At 49.0% G+C, this 25,060-nt stretch overlaps 1 protein-coding gene across 1 annotated transcript in view; it reads right to left on the minus strand.

Annotated features, from left to right (window-relative positions):
• Positions 1-4,036: 4,036 nt before the first annotated feature.
• The window catches only part of LOC144933721 (glycogen [starch] synthase, muscle-like), a 44,408-nt gene continuing 23,384 nt past the window's right edge, over positions 4,037-25,060 (minus strand). Inside the window, exons 7-17 of the mRNA XM_078858787.1 lie at positions 24,371-24,488; positions 23,529-23,649; positions 22,048-22,154; positions 20,073-20,132; positions 19,378-19,456; positions 11,253-11,366; positions 9,454-9,580; positions 8,532-8,627; positions 7,840-8,003; positions 6,554-6,634; positions 4,037-5,382 (exon numbers count right to left, since the gene is read on the minus strand). Coding sequence (XP_078714913.1) covers positions 5,110-5,382; positions 6,554-6,634; positions 7,840-8,003; positions 8,532-8,627; positions 9,454-9,580; positions 11,253-11,366; positions 19,378-19,456; positions 20,073-20,132; positions 22,048-22,154; positions 23,529-23,649; positions 24,371-24,488 — 1,340 coding nt within the window. The 3' untranslated portion in view covers positions 4,037-5,109. The remainder of the gene's footprint in view (positions 5,383-6,553; positions 6,635-7,839; positions 8,004-8,531; positions 8,628-9,453; positions 9,581-11,252; positions 11,367-19,377; positions 19,457-20,072; positions 20,133-22,047; positions 22,155-23,528; positions 23,650-24,370; positions 24,489-25,060) is intronic.

Genomic DNA, 25,060 nt, shown 5'->3' on the forward strand with positions numbered 1-25,060 from the left:
CAGTGAGCAGCAAGTATTGTACCCAGTAAAAATGGTACTGCCACTGTGGAAAGCCCCCATCTGTGGAAGAGGGGAGGGGGGAATGGTGATTGGGCAAATTTCAGATAGAAATTGGTACGTTTCAGATCCAGTGTTGGTATCTGACCTGGCACATCACACTCATGGAGAAGTTACAATCACTATGCCGAGTTATAATATCAGTGGCGAGGTGCAATGTCCGTGGTGCTGCACAACGCACACGTTGTGGTACATATTCCTTAACATGGTACATTGTACATGGTGTGGTGCAATGTCAAGTGCCATGTTCTGCTGCGAAGCCATGTGATGTCACACCTTGAAGCCGTGTTTTCCGCTGCGTGGCATTTCAGTAAAACACGATATCTCCAACCTCAGATAGACAGCGGGGCGGAGGGGTCAATAAAGAGACGTGGAGATCACGGGGGAGAAGTGGAGGTGATCAGACATCATGAACTTCGTCGAGAGTGAGAACACGTGGGTGACAAAACCCATCCACCCCATCCATTCGAAGCAACGGCTCAGAGCTGATGTGCGGGTTGGTTCCACGCACGCGCAACGTAGCGGAGGCAACAAACACTCAACCCGACTCCCCTCGAAGGAAAAAATCGCTCGGACGTCGAAGGAAACGATGTGCGGCAGCAGCAGCAGCAACCACCAACCATATCTATATATTTCACGACTCTTGTGTACGGCCCGCGATGTGATGTCAGTAAATCGTTGCATGCCTACAACGCAATGTTTACATAAAAATACTGTAAATCACGTGAAATAAAATTAATGAAGTAATCGAAGGTATTAAGGTTCGCTTCTATAATTGAGCCCAGGTCTGGTGGGGTGTGTGACTGGCAGATGCGTTTATGAAACAATGCGTGCCGGACGCGTTGCCATCCCAGTGAGTGGGAGCATCACACCCTGGGTCTTGTTGAAGTCTCACTTGGCCTGGTGGAAGTCGGCAGTCAGCCATGGAAAGCCTGGCAAGGAAGCATTTCATTTTAATCGATTAAAAAATTGTCATGATGTAGTGAGTTCAACTGAGTCGCAGACGTACTCTTGGAGGCAACACATTTATTTAGCACCAACACACGGGGTAACTGCCCCTTAACAGAATAACAACCTATGGTGGTGAGTGGTGACCACCAGGCTAACTACACCGTAACGAGCTACAACGGACCGGACCACAGTTCGGGTCCAGGTCCACGTGTTAGATACTTGGCAGGACGTAGACGAAAGCTTCTTCAAGATGAACAACAACGCCGGTCCCTCTGGGGGACCCGGCTTATATCCTCTGCGGCGTGGCTGGTTCAGCCCTTAGCTACGACCACCTTCCAGAATCCTCGAGCAGGATCTGAACCCCGACCACGTGACCACCCCTAGCCCCCACTTGGGGCCCCTGTGTAGACTTAACCGGCCACGTGTCCTCTCGGGTCAACCAGAGTGCCATGGCCCTCAATAACCCCGTTTCTATGGCCGGCACTCCCACACCCTATCCTGTAGGGGCCTGCACTGCACGCCAAGTGTGGTGCCATCCAGCGCTATTAATCAGCGCTCACCGGGCCCTTCCAGGGCCGGTATTACACCCACATTATTGTGGTCTCCGCGATGTCGCTACATCGCACGCCGTGCCTCTCTATGGCCGGCACTATTGTAGTGACATCTCGGGATGTCACGACAATAGTAAAGTGTTATTACAAACGCAAATCCGAACCATTTCTTTTTTTAAAGAAAAGTGGGTTTTGGGAAAGAGACTACGAAAAGTGATGATGGGCGGTAGGTGACTGATGAAATAGCAGCCAAAGGGAAATGAGACAACACGCAATAAAGTACCACTGCGGAGATGGCGTGATCAGAACAGTTCATGTGCGGTGATTGACTGTGGCATCAAACAATCCCAAGGCATGCTGATGGCATGAGGAGTCTCGTGATGATGAGGTGTAACAATTTCCAAAAAGGGGAGCAATTCGTCAAAATATTTTCACACATTCAAATAATTGCATATGGCTGTGAGCTAAAATCGTTCCTTCACTTGAGAAAGGGATTGTTTCCATCACGGTTTAGAACTCCTTTAGGATGTTGACTGCCTTGCCGGTTCTGTAGTCACAGGGCTTCATTAGCCCCGTTTCCCACTGCCTCCGATTCATTTTCAACTTTGCCTGAAAAAAAAAGTGAATTCTGGCTGTGGTTGTCCCACCTGATGACGGACGCTTGTGTTACGCCCGAAACGTCGTGATTTAATTTATTTTATACCTACGTAACTTTACCGAAAAACCAAAGAGTATGAATTATTTCACGTACAATACTGTCTTTGTAAATTCACTGTTGAATGAATGCCTCAATGTCCAGCATGGGGATTGATATACCATACTTCACCAGAATTTGCAGATTACTTGTAGGGCAGGGGCGGTTTAGATATCACACCTGTCCAGCACTGCCCCTAAAAAAATATATACACAGTGAAAATTACGTATAACAAAAAACAAAAATTCTAACACGAAATCAAACTTCGCAAATATACATTTCACACGAATTAATTGCAGAGAGGTCTATTGCTCAAACACCTCCCCTTCACAAGCCAGCCTTGCTGGCATCTGCAATAAGTCACCTGCAACTCGCTTTCAATCTAACTTTTAATTAGAGTAATTTCCATTTACGCGAATAAAAAGGCACTTGTAAAGCTAATAGGACGGATACAATCGATACGTCCTTCCAAAAACACTTATCTTACTTGCAAGATCTATACCGCAACACAAAGGAAACGTAACAGCAAACACCCTGAACGAGTTCAAATCCAAGTCGCAGACAAAACCGATCATCCGAATTGACATACTGTATCATCTTTCCGTGGTCGATAAAGTGGGTATCATTTTCTGGCAAAGTGAGCAGCGCTCCCGTGATCTTGACAGAGCGGCTCCAACCCAAGCGACAAAAACTGCGCATCCAGAAACACGAGCGCCTCCCCACGGTCAACGTGAGCGTAGAGAAGCCAAGAAGAAACGTGGGAAAATCTTAAATCATGAAGTTAATGTTAGTGAGCGGTTGTTATGTTCCTCCAGCTGCAGGAGCCAAGTTGCCAGGAGACATTGATTGACAGCAGTAGTCATCGTGATGCGTACCGCAGCGTTCATCGGAACCTAGGTCCACATAATCAGTCCCACCACCAGATGGACCTGCGCGCCTCTAGTTGCCCTATAGGGGCCGGCCATAAATGACGTCACGCGCTTTTGGACGATTTTTTACCCCCCCCCCCTCTTCGTCACACGGCGTCACAAAAAGTCAGACCCCCCCTCCTCAAATATGACGTCACAAAGCTCTGCCCCCCGCCCCTCCCCCCAAAAAAAATAAAACATGCTTCAAATCGTTTTAAACTATTGTCATTGTAGTGCGTATTTAATGTGGCGCTGCACTCTGATATTGTAGGAGAAAACATTTATTAAAAGTATATTTAATTAAGTAGAACGTGTTGTCTATATTTATTTAAAGTTGCGCATTTTGATGTGACGTCACATTTCTCACCCCCCCCCCTCGTCACACATCGTCACAAATGTCTGACCACCCCCCCCTAAATGCGTGACGTCATTTATGGACGGCCCCATAGGACTCGATTGAACAAACCATGATGATAAACTTAAACATATTTTGGTCTGAAAGCGCACGCGTCTGTGTAGCCTCCTACAGCAGAGGACAGATCAACCCTGGAGAGTGGGGCCTTGCATTAGGAGGAACTCCCAACAAATCTGTTCCAAGTTTAGTTCCATCAGTCGTGGATCCGTTTGCATCCAGATCCTCACATCTGTGACAAAGGGGCCGTGGCCAGTGGACGAGTTCCGTGTTCTATGGACCCACAGGGGCTGTTGTACACCGCTTCTCCACTGCTTCCTCGATTTGCTACCAAGATCTTGTATACAAGATCATGAAGCTTACATTTTGTAGTTTTGTAATGCGGTTGTATCTTGAATATATATACACACACACACAACTGTTTAAATGTAAGAGTACACCAGCAAAACAAAAATATGGGATTTGTTTTATTTCATCCAAGTGCAAAACCATGCAAAAGTGAAATGTCTTGGCAAAGATAGAAACATATGCATTTGTTTTACGATATGTTCCCCAGCCTGCCTTGTTCGCATAAAAACACTTTTTTGCTCTTTTTACCGTGAACATTTTTAGCACATGTTAGGATATATTAACTTCCAATTCTAAAACACTGCAACTTAACTTGTAACTGCAATTCTGTGAGATTTGTGGATTAGATTACTAAAGTGTAAACCTCGGAGCTCTGACAAAGACCATGAAGCAACCATATGCTACGGATTGAAAAGACGCACCTTCTCCCCCCCTCTTTTAGAAGCGTTATGGGGTGCTTCTTATAATTTCAGTCGGGGTATGTATGACCAGATTTGTATAACTTTGTTGACACCTAGCATACGTTCGTAGTGTCTCTTCATATTAATTTCCGGAGCATCCTATAATCCTGTGAATGGGATATTGAGCCACTTGGGTTTTCCAAATGAGCAGGTGGTGCTTCACATGACTGCCTGTTTATCCATATGTAACTCATGCAAAGTGCAAAAGTGGATGGCTGACAAATCTGTACGATTCGGGGTAGTCCTCAGGATTGAGGTAGGTTGATCGTTTAGCATTGTGAACATTGATGCCATTGGCCACATGCCTCCTCCACACAGCTCCATATAAATCATCACAAAGTGGACCAGAAAATAGAATTTTCACTACAAAAAATACGCTGTAGGACATCTCATTTACCAACATATAGGCTTTTAATGTAAATGTCGACAGAATCAAAACAGAAGTTACAAATAAATCAGTCTTTCCATCGGGGTGACTACGTTTTCAGATTCGCATATCACACACAGCGGGGGTGGCTAACGCAAAAGCCATCACATGCCAGACTCCCCAACAAAACGATGGCATCAACGAACCATTCACACCGCGAGCGATGATCCGTAAAATTACATTTTAAAGCCGAACCACACCTGGCATGAAAGGTCTAGGAGTTGCCAACAACGAGCACGAGACGTCAACAATGCCAACAAATTGCCAATCTTGCCCAGGTCATTGGAACAAGCCAGAACGTCAGCTCTCCTGCCGTGCCGCTGCTGCATTCGCCTTGGGCCGCACGCCGGTTTTACGAGCCTTGCGCCGTTCGCGGGGGGGTCTCTCCAGCAGCATTTGGGGCGGCCGAATGTTGATGCGGTCGATCTCCGCCTCCTGTTCCTCGTCGTAGCGCTCCTCATCATCTTCACCGCCGCCATTCTCACTCTCGCTCAGGAAGGAGTTCGATCGCAGAGAGGCCGACGGGGAGGTCGGCACGGAGGCCGGGCGAGGATAGCGGAATCCAGCCTCCTCCTACAGGCAGTACACCACGACAAGAGGCCAAGCTGACAACTGCTGTCATGGCTACCACACGCTACGGTCACAGGTACGTACAACAGCAGTGGTGCAAACCCATTGGGTGCCCCAAACAGAAATGAGTTGAGCCCTTTCAATTGATACTATCCTAATGAGATGACAGAAGATATCGATTTGGTGAGATAAAAAGACTGTAGATAAAGCTAGATAAGGAGAGGTCCAGACAAGACAGAAATGGGAGAAGTTGGATATTTAGGTTAATTAACTTATGTTTATTAGGATTTGATTGTGCGTCGTGGTAGTAAATGCTGAGGATTGGCATTTGAGTGTCTTAATGGTTGCCACTTTGCACTCGTATTGTGTTTTTGTAGTGTTTGTTGTTGTAACTGTCTGGCCCGTCCCTACTGGACATCTCAGATTTCTCCAGGATGAATATAATTATCTAAATTGCTTGGGACCCGAGGCTTTTGCTTAGTTTCATTATGCATAATGCTGCCACTGTATAACAGGAACACAGCTAAACTAGAATTGCCTTCCAAATGCACACAATCATTGGTTTGTATTGCACCTGGTCCAATTAGATTGTACGACTAAATTGCAGACTGAGTGTATTGCTTGCATATCTTTATTTACCAAGTCTCTTAAAAGATAATCAAATAATGTCAGGTAAATTGTACAAAGGGTTAAATATTAGGATGAATTCTACATCATTTTATTAATATGGCAGGATTGGAGATATATGTTTGGCATCAATGGAATTGCTTGGAAAGACAAATGAACAAATGGATATTAGAACATATGCAGGTTAGCAACATCATTGAAATTGTAGTTTTGCTCAAGACACATCGCTAAAATGGATGTCGGACAATGGTAAAGAACAATAATAAAGTGGCAGTCAAGGGTTGACATTCTTACAAGAGGACGCACATCGAGAAGATGGAACGATAAATCATCTCGTGCACGTGGTATATGACACCGCAAGAACATTAGAGATAGTGGGCATCTTTGGGAAGGCCTTCATCCAGCAGTAGATTGACCATGGCTGATAATGGCAGCATATGGTAAAAATGTATCCCTTAGCAGTGTCTTTAAATGGGCCTTCATGCGTTTGAGAATTTCACAGATTTACAGAGCTTTAATGCAAGGGACCCAAACTCGATGTCCTCACCAGTTCAGTTTCCTCCGCATCATAAGTGAAACTTTCCGGAAACTTCTTGGCCAGTGCCATGTGTCTGGCCTGTGCATAAAACTAAAAACAAAGACAGACAGGAATAGTTATTCAATACTTGTTTTTCATACAAATGTGGTGGCACTGTGGTTAGTGTACTGCGCTATGAACCCAGTGACCTTTGATTATATTATCGGCCCAGAGTATACAATGGCAAGTCATAACCCCCCCCCCCAAAACACCTCCTTAAATCTGCACCAACCAACGTTAAGTAAAAACTAAAAAACTATTAATATTTCCAGGTAAAGAAGCATGACCAAACAACCCCGCCATGACCGACAGCCTGGGAAGGCTTTCACCCGGCAGTGGAATGAAAAATGGTTGTATAGTATATTATCATTGTTTAAACTTTATTAAGCCGACTCTTTTTCACCGTTAGCTAGTTATAAACACAAGAAAAATCATGCACATGCATGGATCGGTAACATTTTCCGCAGGCCTCAGAATTATTTGACTAATTATGAATAACGATGTCGCGTTTCAAGCCGCACGGATAGACGTCGCCACAGACATTGACATCGCTGGGAGGGGAGGCGCACATGTGCCTCTGCAGCCCCCATCTGCTAGAGCAAAAACCGTTTAAGTGCCGTTTTTTGTCTCCAAGGTTTTGACCACCCTTCCACAAATCTGGTTGCTTTTCTCAAGGGTAAGTGCCTAAAAGCAGAACGGCTTTATACACGATGCAACTTTAAATTGTGACCACGTTGGATAACCTTCACGAGAGACCTCATATGCTCCCGTGTAACAGACAGACAAAGCCAATGCATTTGTGTTTTCAAACTTAGTTGGAATTCGTTCCAAGGGGCAGTACTGCTTATTAGGAAGCAGTATAAAAAGGCAGTTTTCGAAAAGGCTATCTCTGTGCAGATGTGCATTCTTACTTTCTGACATCCATGGGGTTTTCAATTCAATGCAGGGCGCTCCTGAAGCGCAGTCTTAAGACACCACTACTGGTGGAAGTTCCTCTGCTTGAGGGGTCTCTCAGGAGCCCCTAGAACGTATTTTGGCGTGCTTTTCCAAGATGGCCAGAGACATCTTGAAAAAGTAAGCGAGGGGGACCCACACTTTTCCCCCACCACACACGATCTGCTCGATTGAGAGTGGCGCGCGCTCATTTATAAATCGCCAGCTGGACAGACGCGAGAGGGTTTAAGAAATGTTCCCCACCGTTTCATCTGCCGTGCTCGAACATGACAAGGAGTTCATAAATCAACGGCCGGTTTTACCTTGTTCAGATACCTCCAGTCGAGCAGGTCCGACAGCCGCTCGGTGCGATTGCGCTGCACCACGCGCTCGCGCCGCGACTGCCGGCAGAAGCTGAACAGGAAGCGCGTGAGCTGCTCGCACGACTCCTCGGGTGACTTGAAGCGCCGGTCCACGATGTAAATGCCTGACGCAGCAGTCACGGCGGCAGCAGTGGACGAGATGGTAGTTGGGGTAGTGTAGCGTACAACAGCACTTGGACAGCTAGAGCACGTGGCACAGCTCGCAAACGGCACCACCATTTTACGAGCAAACGGGAGCTAAACGACGCCGAGTACTATTAAAGCCGGGTCTTCTGCGGGGAGGGGCGCTGTAGCCGAGGAGATACAAAGGTGGCTTAGCTTGTACTGTCACGGAGGGCTTTTTGACCCGACTTCACTCCATTGGTAAGTGCAGGCTGCTGAAGGAGGTGCCGCACGACCGGTGTCGGATATCACTCGCCACTTGCGTCACCCGTGGTCAAGAATCAAACGCAGGTAAGCGAGGTTCTTAATGCATTAGGCTAAGCATCGCGCCACCATTCCCGTGACAATATAATTCAGTTCAACGAGCAAAACAGCAAAAGAAAAAAATTACGTCAGAGGTGATAGGCGTTCAGAGATTACAAGAGTTCAAAGATTCGGAGATGTGGGTGCAAGCGTTGTTGGCGCCATACCGTAGGATGTGGGATCGGCGATGTGTTCCGCCATAAAGGAGCCGAACCCAGACAAGTTGGTGGTCACACTGGGGATACCCATCACTGTGCACTCGGCTGACGTGAGAGAGAAGAGACATCCACCTCGACACCGGTTATAATGGCAAACGCACGCACACACACACTGCCTTCTGAACACTGATGGTATCGTGGTTAGCAAGGAGCCACATAGACTGTTAGAATTTTGAAATTATATGGTGATCTAAAATAATATGGTCAATGCAAGTTCACAGTTGTAAGGCGTTTTGATGTTAGCTTCTTTGACAAAACTTCCACGGGATGGTGTCGATGAGATTAAGCACCACGGTAGCGAGATGTTAAATACCTCGCCTGGTATGCAGAAAGTTGTGAGTACTATCCCGACCCTGGCACCTGTTGTATAAATCTAGTTAGTATGATCTCTGTGGTCGTGTGGATTTTTCTCTGGGTCCTCCAGTTTTTATCCCCTCCATATTTAGAAACGTGCATTGAGTATTTGGCTGTTATAGATTTCCACACGATAAGCCACTTCATTGTGCCATCATTTGTGGCCAGGTCACTTCTGAAAAAGAGCGATATAGCTCAGTGGGCCTTACCTGGTAAAATAAAAAGTTAAGAGTTTAGTTTAGACTAATACTTTGACTAAATGAAGACTGCTAATAACCCTATATGCAACCACACAGCCGATTGTGCCCCTCCCCCCCGTGTCGCATAGGGATTCACGGTTGTTGCTGTACAACTCTCAGATGTGTTTTTGGGTTGAACCGCACGTTGTCAGGATCAATGTCCACGATTTCGCTTGACATGCTGGGAGCATCTTCAGCAACCAAATGTAGTTCACAACAACATGGAGTAAACACAACCGGAAAACACATTGGAAAGCGAGGATTGCCACACGTCTCACCAGGCGTGTATCCCCAGGGCTCGTAGTAAGAGGGGAAGACCCCAAGGTGGCAGCCCCTGACGAACTCGTCATAGTCCATGGGAAGCAGTGGAGAGGCGGAGGAGAGGAATTCCGGGTGGAAGACGACCTGTTTGGGTGCAATTCCAGAGGCACAAATTAAGCGCCTCCAATTAGCACGGTTGACTACGTACACTGCGAAAGAGACGAATTATTACCAACCATTTGTATCTTACCAGGTAAGGCCCACTGAGCCATACAGCTCTTTTCAGAAGAGACCTGGCCACAATTGATGGCTCAACGAAGTGGCTTATCGTGTTGAAATTCATAGCAGCAGCCAATTACTCTAAATGCATGCCGATTCTAAATGTGAAGGGAAAACTCGAAGGGCCTGGGAGAAAAATCCACACGACCACGGGGAGAACATGCGAACTCCATATACAACAGGCATCATCAGGATCGAAGTCGAACCTACAACATCCTGTATACTAGACCAGTGAGTTAATGTCATACATCCAGCGACAGTTGAAATATTGTTACCATGGACCTTTGTTCAGGAACCATGATTTTTCTTGAGACGATTCGTGACTTTCAGGAGAATGTTGTGTCGTCATGTGTGGCCATTTCCTTTTAAAATACTGTTGCCCTATAATGGCACAAATGTACCACTTTACCTAAAAGGTCTTCATCATTAAACCAATTCTTCTTGTAGAAATTGACAAGCACCTAAAGTATCACTTGTACAAACCTAGAACGCCAGCAGGAATAGCCGAGGTGAAGACTTTTGCAATATCCACAAGAAGATTGGCCATAATTGTCAAATTGTGATTGGGTCACAGAAATCCTGCCGCTACTATAATACATGAACCACGGTGCAAACAATAATATTTTTTTTACAAAACAAACGGTGACCTCCAATTGTGACAAGGAGTCATTTTATTCCTAGCAGAGAGGGTGCATCAGTAGCAAGCATGAGTGATGGTAATAAAATGGTTCAAAGGTCAAGTGGGCTTGGTTAAAGCAATTTGAGAGTGGAGTTGCAGGTCCATGGTTAGCGCTCTGCTAGTAATCCGGTGACCGAGTTCGACTCCTGGCTATGGCCAACATCAGTGGCGAATGATATCTGAACCAGCTCTGGGATACTTCACCAAAACTACTCTAACCACCATGGTCAAGTAGAGTAAGGGAACCATCCATTATTGATGTGGGGGAGGCCTTCATGCAACATTTGATTGATAAATATGCTATAAATTATAATGAGTACTCTTCTTGGTGCTTTCGGTAAAGTCACGTAGAATGGAAAAAATAAAATAATAAAAATAAAACATAATAAAATCATTCTCACGACGTTTCGGCCACAACGCAAGCAGCCGTCCTCAGGTGGAGAACAGGTCTGTCGAGAAGACAGAGTCTGAATCCACCTGAGGACGGCTGCTTGCGTTGTGGCCGAAACGTCTTGAGAATTATTTAATTATGTTCTATTTTTATTATTTTATTATTTCCATTCTACGTGACTTTACCGAAAGAACCAAGAAGATGAATCCCTGCAGTCAAGAAAGCTTTAAATCGAAATATAATGAGTACTTTTAATGCTAATATGCATCGTGGATAAAATACACCCTCTTGCTAAATGCTTGCTCTCATTTGTATTATTATGCAACGTGGGGAGGCCGTCGTTCAGCAGCGGATTAAATAAAGGGCCGTGAAAAGGAAAAAGGATGCTGGGCAGCAGTGGAGAATAAGAGGCGATGGAGAAGGCGAGGGAGGGGGTCACGCGGAAAACCGAGACGGGCGCTCGTCACCTTGACGCGGTCGCTGCGGTTGTTGAAGAGGCCGATGCGGCGCACCGTGTTGAGGATGGGGTCGCTGTTGTCGTCCTGCATGTTGTGAGTGCACACGGGTGGCAGCAGGTGTCTCTGTGGGAGCCACGGGGACAGCACCGCGATGCAGTGGAAAGGCATCCAGGGCACAGCTAGACCCCCAAGGTTACACTGCCAACAATCGTCAGGTTTTAGTGTAAAGCAGCAGGCATGGCCAGCTCACAATGTGGAAAGCTTAGACTAAATTTAGTGCGATGTATGCATTAATGTAGCTACGTAACAATAATTAAAATGTGTAATGTGCATTCAATACAAGGATCCAAATATCAGACAGCACCGTACATATAAGCTATATTAAAACTAATTTGGTATTCGTACTTTTTTAAATATATATAGTGCAAGGCTATCATGGAAAAACTATGTTTCGAAGGGAGTCTCTGTAGTAGTTTCATAGTAGGGAGCACATTTGTCTACGTGTTATCCCAATTGCTTAGTTTGCAAGTAATATTTTAAATAAAAAAAAATTTGGGCCATGATACTGGAACACAACGGCCTACTATTATGAAATGGAATAACGCAATCTTTAAAATGTGCTGTCAAGCAGACTTGTATTTTATGGTTAATCAATTTGTAGTAGTAACCGGGGCTGCCTGCCGGATTCGAACCGCGAGCTTCTGCAACAAGCAGGAACGTGCCTCCGCTAGGCCATGTCCCCCACCCCATAAGACAACAGTACACAAATCCATGATTGTAATGTACTTTGCTCCTACTTAGATGCTTCCCATTTCACGAAATCCACACTGACAAACATTCCAGTTAACGTGCAACGTTGACCCAACCTTCCATGTGTAGTAACGCTTATGACTCGTTCACACCGGAGTTGGAGGCACACTTGTTTATTTAACACCACACGTTGTGACATACACACTGAGGGGGTATCGGCCCCCTCACCCGTCTATCTGAGGACACACCTCTAGGCTAACCCTAGCCTGCCTCTGAGTCCTCCTCTAATGGGCTAGGGGAGGCTATCTTGGCCCGACACTGGTCAGTCGGGCCCGGTACCCAGAGTCCAGACCAGCACTGGCTCTGGCTCTGGTACCACGCCACTGGCTCGAGCCTGCGCGGTCCTGATAAGGACGGCGTGCCAGGGGGAGACCAGGGCTCTATCTAGGACGTCTTCCGTCTCCTCTTCTTAGCTAACACAACACTCCCGAGCCCTTCGATACATTCCCCTTTTATACCCAACCCCTCCCTGAGGGGTGGGGCCCCGGGGGATCATAATGACCGAATCGACCCCCCAGGGTGTCTGGCGCGGACGTCGCAGAGGGCACCTGCTCGTGCACACATGTAGCCCCGCCTACTGTGTTTGTTTACCATAGGCTGCCATGCATAACGGGCTCTCTCTCTAACACCCCTACATCACTCCCCCCCGCATAGCATGCAGCCGTCCCGGCTGCCAACATACAAAAATTTGACAATAAAGGTGCCTTCACCCCCTGACCGCGCGTGTGCCTCACTATTTTTGAACAATAACAGGAACCAGAACAAGAACGCAACAGCAAGGTGAGAAACAACCCGTCGCACCCCCCCGAATAAATACGAATTCCGTAAAAAAAACAGCCTATATACAATCAGCAGGGAACCCACCCCGCACACACAACACACGGTGAACCCAACATATGTACATCCGAGGAGCGAGGAACACACCACCCACACAACACCCAATAAACACAACAGCTATGTACACATTTTGCCGGCCTCACAACAGTTTGCGCATTTTAGCGCGCGTCCTTGCAGCGGGCCCCTCACACGGGGTAACCCCGCGTGGCGGACCATCAGGTGGCGAATGTCCGTCTTGGGGTGAGCATTCATCCGACTCCGCGTGACCCTTGGCATCCGCAGGCGGGGTGATCGGGCGTGAGCCCGTCACTCCTGATGCTCCTGAAGGTGGCACAGCCGGCAAGGCATTTGGTGAGAGCGACGGAGACGGACCCAGCGAGTCGGCCGACCCCCCACACGTTTGGCCACGCGCATGTGAAGTGGGATTGTGTACCGCCGCGAAGGGTTTTAACCTAGAGGGGTGCACGAACCATCTCCGCTTCCCCCACTTTATGCGCACGCACTGCGGACGTAACACCTCCACCACTTCCACAGGGCCCCGCCACGGCCGCACCAGTTTAGAGGAGGTCGCCAGTGGCACCTGGGGGCAGTGCAACCATGCCTTGTCCCCCGGCTTCCACTGCAGTATGTGCGCTCGACTCAATCTGAGGCGCTCATTCGCCTTCTGACGGAGGTCAGAGTTTTGCATTGCAGCATCCCGTGCCTCGGTCAATTTGTCCAGATTAAATTTAACATGGTCAGCCAGATTAGTTTTTCCCTGCGGCACGGGGATCCGCAACTGGGCACGAACAGGCGGGTCTGGTTCTCGGCCGTACATGAGGTAAAAGGGAGAAAACCCCGTAGCTGCATGGGGTGCCATCCGGTACGCCGCCAAGACCCCCTGAATTTGTAGGTCCCAATCCGTTTGCGAGTCCGAAACTTGTTGTGATAACATGGACGAGATGGTGCGATGCAAACGTTCGACCATCCCGTCAGTTTGTGGGTGATATGGGGAGGTCCGAATTTTCTTTGTGCCCAGGAGATCGCAGACTTGTCGGAGTAATTTACCGGAAAAATTCCTGCCCTGGTCGGTCAGCAACCTCTCCGGAGCACCCTTGTCCAGGACATAACCCTGAACAAAGGCCTCCACGATGGCTGCTGCCGACTGGTTGGCCAGAGGCCAGGCCATAGGCCAGCGTGTAAAATACTCGACACCAGTCAACAAATATCTATTCCCCCTGGGGGTGGCGGGGAATGGTCCCAAAATGTCCAGAGCGACCAGCTCGTTTATCCTGGACACCTTGATCGATTGCAAAGGCGGGTTAGACTCCCGTGCCGGCGGTTTGCGTTGTGCACATTGAGGGCATGATCCCAACAAATCCCCAACATCCCTCGTCATGCCAGGCCAATAAAAATCAAGTTGCAACAAGGCGAGAGTCTTTTGGGTCCCCAGGTGTAGGAGGCGCTCATGAGCGGCCCATACCACCCTACCCCGCAACCCAGTAGGGACCACCAGCCGATGTCGACGTGACTTCCCGTCCCAATGCATCAGCAGACCTTGGCACATTTCCCATGCGTCGGAACCACCTCTTTCCCCCCCCCCCGCACCGCCAACGCGACGTCGCCACCCGAGGAGGGAGACATCCTCCATCTGGAGGCGCCCCCATTCAATGACGGGCAACCCCAACAGGGAATCTTTGCCCTGTTGTTCGATCGAATTAGGAACCACTGCATCGTCGTCGTTGGCGGCCGCCAAGACAGGTACCGATGTGTCCCCTGGAGGCCTGCAACGTCCAGACCCCAGGAGGCATGCACACTCGGAGGCGGTTGGCAAGCGTGACAGAGCGTCCGCGTTGGTGTGGCGAACGCCCTTACGGTATGTGGTTTGGAAATCGTAATCCTGGAGGACCTCCAACCATCGGGACAATTGTCCCGATGGCTGTTGAACCCTCAGGGCGTACTGCAGTGCCGCATGATCTGTGCGGACGGTGAAATGCCGACCGTACAGATATGGGCGATACTGTTGGACGAAATGGACAATTGCCAACAGTTCCCTACGGGTGACACAATATCGTTGCTCCGCTGGAGACAACACCCGACTGCCGTACGCAACCACACTTTCCACGCCGTCAACCACCTGGGAGAGCACGCCCCCAATACCCGTGTTGCTCGCATCGGTGTCGAGCAAGAACGGTTTTGAAAAATCAGGGTAAATCAGGGGGGGAGCGTTTACCAAAGCATCCCGAAGGGAGCAAAAAGCAGCTTCCTCCTCCTGACCCCAGCAGAACCGAACCCCTTTAGATGTTAAAGCATGTAGGGGTTTGGCGATAGTCGCAAAATTAGCGACGAAGCGTCTATAATACGACGCAAACCCAATGAAACTCCTAACCTCTCCCACTGAGGTGGGAGTCGGCCAGGAGCTAACACACTGCGTTTTGGCGGGATCAGTAGAAATACCTGAGCGCCCCACGATGTGCCCCAAATAACGCACCGACTCGCGTAACAAATGGCATTTTTGGGGCTTAAATTTCAAATTAGCAGCCCGCATCTTTAGGAAAACTGCCCGCAACCTCTGGAGATGTTCCTCAAAAGTTTTGCCAAAGACAATGACGTCATCCAAATAAATCAGGCACGACTCCCATTGCAATCCAGCCAAAACCAATTCCATCAACCGCTGGAAAGTTGCCGGCGCTGAGTGTAAGCCCATCGGCAACCGGTTGAATTGAAACAGGCCGTGCGGAGTACGGAAAGCAGTTTTAGGCTTTGAATCATCGTCCAGAGGAAGCTGCCAGAATCCCGAAAGTAAGTCCAATGTGGAGAAGAATCGCGCTCCCGCCAAGGCGTCAAGCGATTCGTCCATCCGTGGGAGCGGGTATGCGTCGGCAACCGTAATTTTATTAAGGCGCCGAAAGTCAACGCAAAACCGCAACGAACCGTCCTGCTTCTTAACCAGGACGATCGGCGCTCCCCAAGGGCTGTTGGAGGGAGAAATGATGTCGGCGGCTAGCATGTCATCAACAGCCGATTTGACATGGTCCTTTTCGGCGGGACTCAACCGAAAAGGATTCTGGCGTATTGGCGCGCTGTCACCCGTATCAATATGGTGACGCAGCAGATGAGTGCAGCCCAAATCGTATTTATCCCGACTGAAAACGTCGGAAAATTCCCTCAGTAGTGTCTTAAGACGTTGGCGCTCTAAATTTGACAGGTCCGTCGATCCCGCGCAAAGCGCCTCGAGCCACCCTTCATCGCTGTCCGAATGTGGTCGCGGTGCAGGGACAGCGCCGACATGACTCGCGACGGGTTCCTCACAGGGCACCGGCGTTGCGTGAGCAAGCACGGTCCCCTGTGGGACCACCACCGTCTGCGAGCCCACATTGAGGACCGCGATGAAGGGTTCTCCTTCCCCTCTCACTATGGTCTGGGCCGGGAGTAAATTAGGTCCACTGACCCCGGCCCTAGACGGTCCCAGCAGAACCCCTTGAGCCCCAATGCCCTTAGCGAAGGGCCGCCGAAGTTTCAAAGGAATTAACATTTGCGCCCCCGGAGGAACGCGCACCGTTCTATCTACGAACGCCGGCACCGTCGCGAACGCCGTCCGGCTCGTAGCGGGGGATGGCAGAAACGCCATGCGTCGGCCCGATGGGAGCTCAATGCATCCCTGGTCGATTAATATCCTAATCGGCATTTTGGCCAGGAAATCCGTCCCCAGCAGGCACGGAACCGCCAGCGAGGAGGAAACAAAAATCGGCCCAGATAATTTAATATCCCCGACACAAATTTGGGCTCGAATCTGTCCGATAATGCCAAGTGAACCCCCGTTAGCAGCAAAGAATGGCACATTAACAGGCATCAAAGGACGGCTCTGGACAGGGAGAATGTTATAAATCAACTCCGAAATAATGGTCGCCGATGCTCCTGTATCGACCAGGATGCGCACCTCCACCCCATCGATGTGACCCACAACGGCCGACGACCCCGACGACGCGGCTACAACCCGATGGGCCAACACGGACCACTGGCTGGGTTCAATGTGAGTACCCAGAGCGGTGCGTGTTGGTGCCATGGTACGCGATATTGGCCCCCCCTTCGCTGCGGTGTTTGAGTGTGCGACGGGCGTGTGCGTGGGCCAAACGTGAGGGGTGCCGCGACTCGCCGGATTATGATGGTGGAGCTTGTGACGAGGGCCAGCGTCCCGTTGAGGCGTCGTCCCGCGCTGCCGAGGAGAGCGGCACCCCGAGGCGACGTGGCCCCGGATGCCGCAGTTGTAGCAGCGTGGAAGCGCTGGTGGCGACGATGGACGTTGTAGATGGCTCGAACCGGCCCGGTCCTCCCGCGCTCCCGCTCCGTGCTGCCGTCGATGGTTGATGGCGCAAACCTCTTCCGCCGGGAGGGTGGCCGCAGCGACGGCGCGCCCGCTCGCCGCCTTGCTGGCCTTCCGTCGTTGAGAGGACAGGTTTGCGTGGAGGAGACGGGCCGCTTGGAGGGAGCACATTTCTGCATCGTCCTGTGCGACAATGACGATGTCTAAGTCGTCCGCCAGCAAAAGTATCTTCTCTGTCACCATGGCGTCGATCCCTTCGTCGTCCATTCGTGGAAAGGCTTCCTTCGCCAGCGCCAGGAGGCTTGTACGGTACGCCAGGGGCGACTCCTTCGCCCCCCGCTGGCGATCGTAAAAGAGTTGACGACAGTCCGATGGTGGCCCATACACAGCGGACAGCACTTGCATCGCCTTCCGCAGCGTGGAACGCCTCTCCTTCGCTGCCGATGTTAGTGTGGCGAGGGCGTCGCTGTCGAGGAGTGCTGGCAGTGCTCGGAGAGCCTCGGCGTCTGTCCACTGTGCCATCTCCTGGTGAGCGAGGAAGCGCCGCTGGAAGCCGCCCCAGTCGCCCTCCTCGCCCACAAATTCTTTGAGCGGCGGCAGTCGCTGATGTAAGGCAGCGGCTGCAGAGGACGATCGCGCTCCCTCGTCTCCCTCACTCGACTCAGCGTCGGCCCGAAGCAGCGATGGCATCGCCGGTCGCACCCGTGGTGACGCGGCAGGTACTGTACTCCCGCCGTTGGACGCGATGCTTAGAGCGGCCACGCCCTCAACAGCAGCTGCGGCGATGGCGGGAGATTTAAAATGTTGCTCCGTTGAAATGGCGGGAAGGCGCTGTGGTCGTTGGCTGCTGTCGCCTCGTGGCGGTCCCGCAGCCCCCAGCCGCGTGATGTTATCGAGCATGGCGGCTGCGGCGTACAGCAGCTCGGCCAGCTTCGCGTGCGCCTGTCTCAGCCCCTCCGTCGACGGCTCCCCTTCCTCCAGCTGCTGTGGCGTGGATGCACCCAGCCCCGGCTGCTCGATGGCATCTTCAGCCGTCTCGGGCTCTCCAACTGCAGCGGTGTCCTCCGCCCCTGGTACTCCGACTCGAGTCGTCCGGCGTGTATCCATGTTCGTACTTTGTTTCACTTCTGACGCCAGATGTAGTAACGCTTATGACTCGTTCACACCGGAGTTGGAGGCACACTTGTTTATTTAACACCACACGTTGTGACATACACACTGAGGGGGTATCGGCCCCCTCACCCGTCTATCTGAGGACACACCTCTAGGCTAACCCTAGCCTGCCTCTGAGTCCTCCTCTAATGGGCTAGGGGAGGCTATCTTGGCCCGACACTGGTCAGTCGGGCCCGGTACCCAGAGTCCAGACCAGCACTGGCTCTGGCTCTGGTACCACGCCACTGGCTCGAGCCTGCGCGGTCCTGATAAGGACGGCGTGCCAGGGGGAGACCAGGGCTCTATCTAGGACGTCTTCCGTCTCCTCTTCTTAGCTAACACAACACTCCCGAGCCCTTCGATACATTCCCCTTTTATACCCAACCCCTCCCTGAGGGGTGGGGCCCCGGGGGATCATAATGACCGAATCGACCCCCCAGGGTGTCTGGCGCGGACGTCGCAGAGGGCACCTGCTCGTGCACACATGTAGCCCCGCCTACTGTGTTTGTTTACCATAGGCTGCCATGCATAACGGGCTCTCTCTCTAACACCCCTACACATGTCTACTCAGATGAAGTGTGGTCAAAATATCATCATGACCCAAAACAGCGTGGGGGAGACCATCATCCAACAGTGGATTGAAAAAAACGAGCCATTTTAACCAGCCAAGACGACAGTTGTAAACATGTAAGGCCTTCCCCTCGCAGTGTCGGTCATGGAAATGATATGATCATACTTCACCATGCATATACGGTACAATGCATAGTGTCATTACACAACGTGTGCTACTTCGAGTCGTCCACCAGGTGACACCACTCCATGAGACTAAAATGCCGTTGCATTTTTTTGGGGAAGGGTTCTTGTGACTGTCAGACGGTGTACACAGATCATATTTAATCCAATAGGTCCAGTTCCTGCCAGTCAAGAGCGAGCTCTTGCTGAACACTTTATGACTCAAGCGATGTAACCGACAGACTGACTGATTAGACATGTATTTATTGATATATGAATAGATCTGGACCAGTACAATACCTGTGCAGAAAATATTGCTCTCTTCAGATGTGTAACATCCTCCCCATCCAGACAGTGACTGATGTCTGGAATCTCACTCCTGCACACACAGTAAAACTGCTGCAATGAGAAATGTATAAAACTCTGCTCGACTTGTTTTGATTAATGTTGTGAACTCTCAATTCTGGTCGCATTTGCATATTTTAAAGTTTGCAATTCTTAAAGGGGCTGCACCATAGAGTTTTGAAACTCCCCACACTATGTTTTATAGAAAATTTGCATTAATATCTAAAATTCACTTAGGAGGTAGATTTATTTTTGGAATTGCATGTTTTATTCATAGCCAAATAATTGGATGCTATGCTGCAATATCATGAAATTACTTCAAAATGCACAACTCAAAATAAACTATTAAAATCTTTCATGAAGTTTACTCAAACTGTTCAGAAAAGTAAGTGCGCTTGGGCAGAACCCTTTGCTTGAAGGGATGATTGGCCAAGAATATTGACGATTGGCCAAGAATATTGGTCAATGACGGCCAGAGTATAGAACTAACCAAGGAGAACCCGCCAAAGAGATAGAGTGTTGAAAGCAGCTTGTGTTCAGGTGCTGTGTGGATTGTAGCATCGCTGGATCACGGGAGACGATGGCGCCTTGGGGGAGGGGGCTATCATTTAACGGAGGATTCCTCAGTGGCTGATGGACCGTGAACTCACATCAAGAGTGACTCGTAAAGCTTCTTTGCAAATTTTTCTTTGATCGTGTTAGCCGTGTCCCTGTAGAGAAAGAGCACAAGGTTATTTCAAGGCCACATAGGTGTGGGGCCCACTTACCATCCGTGCTTGCACATTCCCCAGGGTAACGCCACATTGAGCAAGGCAATGCCGCGTGGTGATGCGCGCATTTCCAGGTTTGAATGTTGGATTAGAGACAAACTCCACTTGATCGGCAAGCATTGTTGGATCGCGGCAGTGTTAACGTGCAGAGAAATTATGTGGCCAGCACATGGTAGTACAGCAAGTAGGCCACTGACTTATCCATAGGTTTGAATGTTACACTCTCGCGTGCGTGGGTTTCATTGGTGCATTCGGGTGCCATCCCACGTGCAGAACATCAAGACGATTAAGACTTGCCTCAAACAACGATTCGCTTGTCATCGAGAACTATAATTTGCTTAACTGGTTTCAATTTAAAGATTTCCTTACATGGGGTATCACTGCGCTGGAAGCTCATGACACACAGATCCAGCATTAAATCGGAGAGGGGTGTGGGAAGGAAGGTCAAAAGCTGGTCATGTTATAATACCACATGGTGTAACCATGTGGCATTCAGATTGCGCAATCACCAGATTGTGCATTCACTGGGGGGTAGAGGCGATTATAGTAGTGGTGGTATTCTGGTGGGGGAAATGGCGAAGATTATAATTCGCTGTGGGTGGAGAAGTTTAGGGGTTTGCAATTGTATGGGCATCTCTCAGGCTGAACCATCTCGAAATTGAATGAGGCTCTGAGCAAATGAGTCGAGACTGGTTTCCACAAAATGGCAGTACTACAATATATCGTACTATGTAAGATGCGCAAAAATAGTTTCATTGATTTCGCAACGTATGGCGATTATGGTACTACTAGCCTTTTGCCCGTCCATGGACGGGTGTATTGCAGTAAATCTGAAACTTGTCAGCGAAAATCAGACCGTGACGTGATATTCATTGCATCCATTCATGTACAATTTGTAAGGCCGCGGTGACACAGACTTATTTCATGTAAAGGTTATAATCCCTTGTTCATCATGACGTCCTTTTTACATCTATGTCTCAACAGCGTTACGGAGATCACGTGACGTGAGGGTTCTGCCTTTGTAGTGAGGGTTGCAAGTTGAGGAAATAATATACATTTTTGAAAGGGAGCAAAAATAATTCCATAACCAACATAATGTATGTTGCAAAATCACCAATACCATTATTGCGGATCATATATCATTCTAGCATAATATTGCATAAACCAGTCTGCTTTTAAGCAATGTTTATTCATACTTCATGTGCATAATAGCACAAAAACGAGATGATAAAAATTCTAAATATATTTACAAGGTTAAGGTAAAATGATACATCGTGAAACCTAATACCGCATCATGAAAAATTATAGTGGTAACCCTAGAAGAAACAGACATAAAAAGACAGAAAGACAGTGTTATTATGCATATTTGTGTCACCATTTCTCAAACACAGATGCAGGGTTGCCTGCTGGATTCGAACAGAGAGCCTCTGCAACAAGCAGGAACGTGCTACTGCTGGGCCATGTCCCCCCCCCCCCCCCCCCATAATAAACAGGACAAAAAACTAGTATTGTAATGTACTATGCTCCTACGTCGATGCTCCCCATGTCACCGAATCCACACTGAGAGGGGGAGGGGGGGCAAGGCAAGAGCAACACAGAGGCAGACACATGGACATACAGAGAGAAAGGTATCGGAGTCACAGAGACAGAGACCAAGAGCCACAAATACAAAGACACAGACACAGAGAGAGAGAGGCAGAGAGAGAATCTCTGGATATTATTTTGGGAAGCATGAGCAGAGAGAATCACCGTCTTAACCACATCCAACACACCGTGTCGCCCTGCGCGCGCACGGACAGCCGTCACGTGACAGCCCTCCCCCACCACCGGTGCAGTCTCTCAGAGGGCAGCTTACCAGAGCTGCTTTCGCACGGCCTGCCCCTTCAGCGTCTCCACGTTGAAGTTGTTGGTTTGTGCCGGCATGATGAGGAAAGCCACCACAGTCACATCGCTGAGGGACGTCTTTGGAGGAACGAGACCAATTCAATGTCTTAACAATTATGTTGGCAGTCGAGTAATAAGCATTGGTCAGACAAAATATACAGCAATGAACAACAACAAAAGCACAAGCCACATGTTAACTGTTAAGCCATTTATTTAGATAGTGTAAGAACAATAATTATTTTCTTTAAACAGTTTAAACCCTACATGTTCTACAATTGAAAGGCAACATCTTCACTTTTTTCAACGCTAAAAGTTAGAATTCTTGAACTGTAATGAAAGTGCATGTACAGCTCGCTCCTTGATAAGCTGCTGCGCTTTAAGTGGCAAATTTCCAGCAGCCCAGAGCTGGATTAACAGCTGTGTGGTTGGTGAACATGCCCTGCATGGGTCCATGGTTGCAAGGGAGGCCCTCTACTGGCATGGCTGGTATCTGTGAATGCACAGACTTCAAATGTCAACACTGAACACTGTAGTTATGGTGAAGAGAGCCGAGTATTTTTAAATCCTTTATATTAAGTTCACTTGCTTGCTTGCGCGCTTACGACCGTGCAAATCTTTCGGTCGTTTTTTAACCCACTTCCCGTGATCCAATCGAGCTGACATTTTGCACACAGACTTGTTGTGCGTGACAATTTATTTTCCTGAAATGTTTTTTTCCAAAATTTTACACTTTTTAGGAAAAAGAAAATTATATTTAATTACCAATTGCTTAATGGTGGCAGGCAATCATCTGACCCATAGGTGGCAGCCATCTCAAGCCAGAGGACGAGAGGACTCTAGCCGCCACGCATATGAAGGATTTATAGTGAAAAACTTTGTTTTTACGGGTTATTTTTTTTGGTATCATTCGTGACTGGACTGAGACCATCAACTCGTTGCACTTGAGAACCCAGTCTTATCACTGGCGGCTCAGTGCTGAGCTACCCAGCCACTTATACCACCCTCTTTCACTGTCTAACAGAGCCCCACGCCCATACCAAGTCAGCATGGCACGGCACAGAGGGTGCCGCGTCGTTTTGCCGCTGTACGGCTGGCTCGGATGTGGCATTGGGAAAAGGGTTTTGTATGTATGAACTTGTTTCGCACCATATGTAGCCAACCATACTCAATCGAAGGTGCGGGAGAAGGACAAACTAAACATCAAAAAGTTTCTATACAAATTAGTTTTCAATTCTAGATTTAAAAGTGTATAGCTGCAGTGGCTTCCTAATATCGGAAGGCAGAGTGTGTTCCAGACGGCCGCAGAAGCGCATCTGAAAGCGCGCGATGCAGTGACCGTCTTTGTTCAATGGCTAGCCAAAAGCCGCTGCGAGGACGACTGGAGTTCGCGTGATAGTTTCTGCTCCTTCAAGTGTTAACCGTCAGTGAGCTCTGCGGCCAGACGTTGATCACCTGCAGGCGGTAGTTGAGCCGAGTGAGTGCCTCCAGGAATAAGTCCGTCCCTTTGTTGGTGAACTCGTATCGCCCGGCCGTGAACAAAAACAGTGTTTTCTCAAAGTCGAAGTCAATGTGCCTACACCGCCAGAGTCGAGCACACAACAGGGATGATTATTTGGAGAGTCACGGTTGAGAGAAGCTTGAGAAACTTTTTTTAAACGACTGATAGTCATAAAAGATCCCTCCCCCCCCCCCCATGGGCACTAAACTAAACACATTTTTTTTATTTTACCAGGCAATGCCCACGTAGCTATACAGCTCTTTTCCAGAAGCGACCTGGCCACAAATGATAGCTCAACGAAGTGGATTATTGCGTGGAAATTTATAATCAGCCAAAAACTCGAAATACGTTTTCATAAATGTGGAGGGAAAAACTGGAGGACATGGAGACATATCCAAGCGACCACGGAGAGAGAAACATGCAAACTCCAAATATAGAGGCGTCAGGGTCAGAATCGAACCCACGACCTCCTGCATACCAGGCGAGGCAGTTAACATCTCGCCACCGTGCAAAGTGGTTCCAAACAGGTTTCATGGTCGGAATCGAACCCACGACCTCCTGCATACCAGGCGAGGCAGTTAACATCTCGCCACCGTGCAAAGTGGTTCCAAACAGGTTTCATGGTTGGAATCGAACCCACGACCTCCTGCATACCAGGCGAGGCAGTTAACATCTCGCCACCGTGCAAAGTGGTTCCAAACAGGTTTCATGGTCGGAATCGAACCCATGACCTTCTACATACCAGGCGAGGCAGTTAACATCTCGCCACCGCGTCACATTCAACTCTGTGGCGCACCCGTAAAAGTGCCCCCGAATGAACTCCTGGATGCGGAGTTTGCTGAGCACGTGCAGGTTCTGGAACTCGTGCGTCGCCGAAAACTTCTTGAGACTCAAGCCGTTGGGGGTGATGAAATCTGCGAGATAATGCACGAGGACATTATCCAGGTCATTTACAGAGGGCAGGTGGTGATAATGGTTGTATTCTGATGGTGATGATGGTGGTACCATAATGGAAGTGTTGGTGGTGACAAAGCCGATAATAGTAATGATTGTGGCAAAGGACCTAAAGTTGTGATAATTATAGGCTGGTTACAGAGATGGCGGCAGCTGTTGTGGTTCGGTGGTGTTTATAATGGAAGTAGAAGACTTAATTACACTTTTTGGACCATCTTATCTGACAGGCACTATTTTAATTTACTTCACCGAGTGTTAACATCCCCAGTTATTTTTAACAGTACTCTCTTCATTTTTCAGCCTGCATTGGTATAAACATGGGCATTTTCGTTCCTTTGTTCTATCATGTGTATCAGACCTCCCCTCCCCCCTTTCTGCCCATTGTGTTGGCGTGCGCAGCAGCCGCGTCCAAGCCGTCGCCAAATGTTTTGTTGGCTCCCTCCCCCTCCCACCCCCCTCCCTCCCGATACGTTCCATTCATTGGCTACCACATTCTGATGAACTCCCCCCCCCTCTCCTCCCCCCCTTCAAC

The sequence above is a fragment of the Lampetra fluviatilis genome, chromosome 8 (genome assembly GCF_964198595.1).
Source record: "Lampetra fluviatilis chromosome 8, kcLamFluv1.1, whole genome shotgun sequence".
NCBI lineage: Eukaryota > Metazoa > Chordata > Hyperoartia > Petromyzontiformes > Petromyzontidae > Lampetra > Lampetra fluviatilis.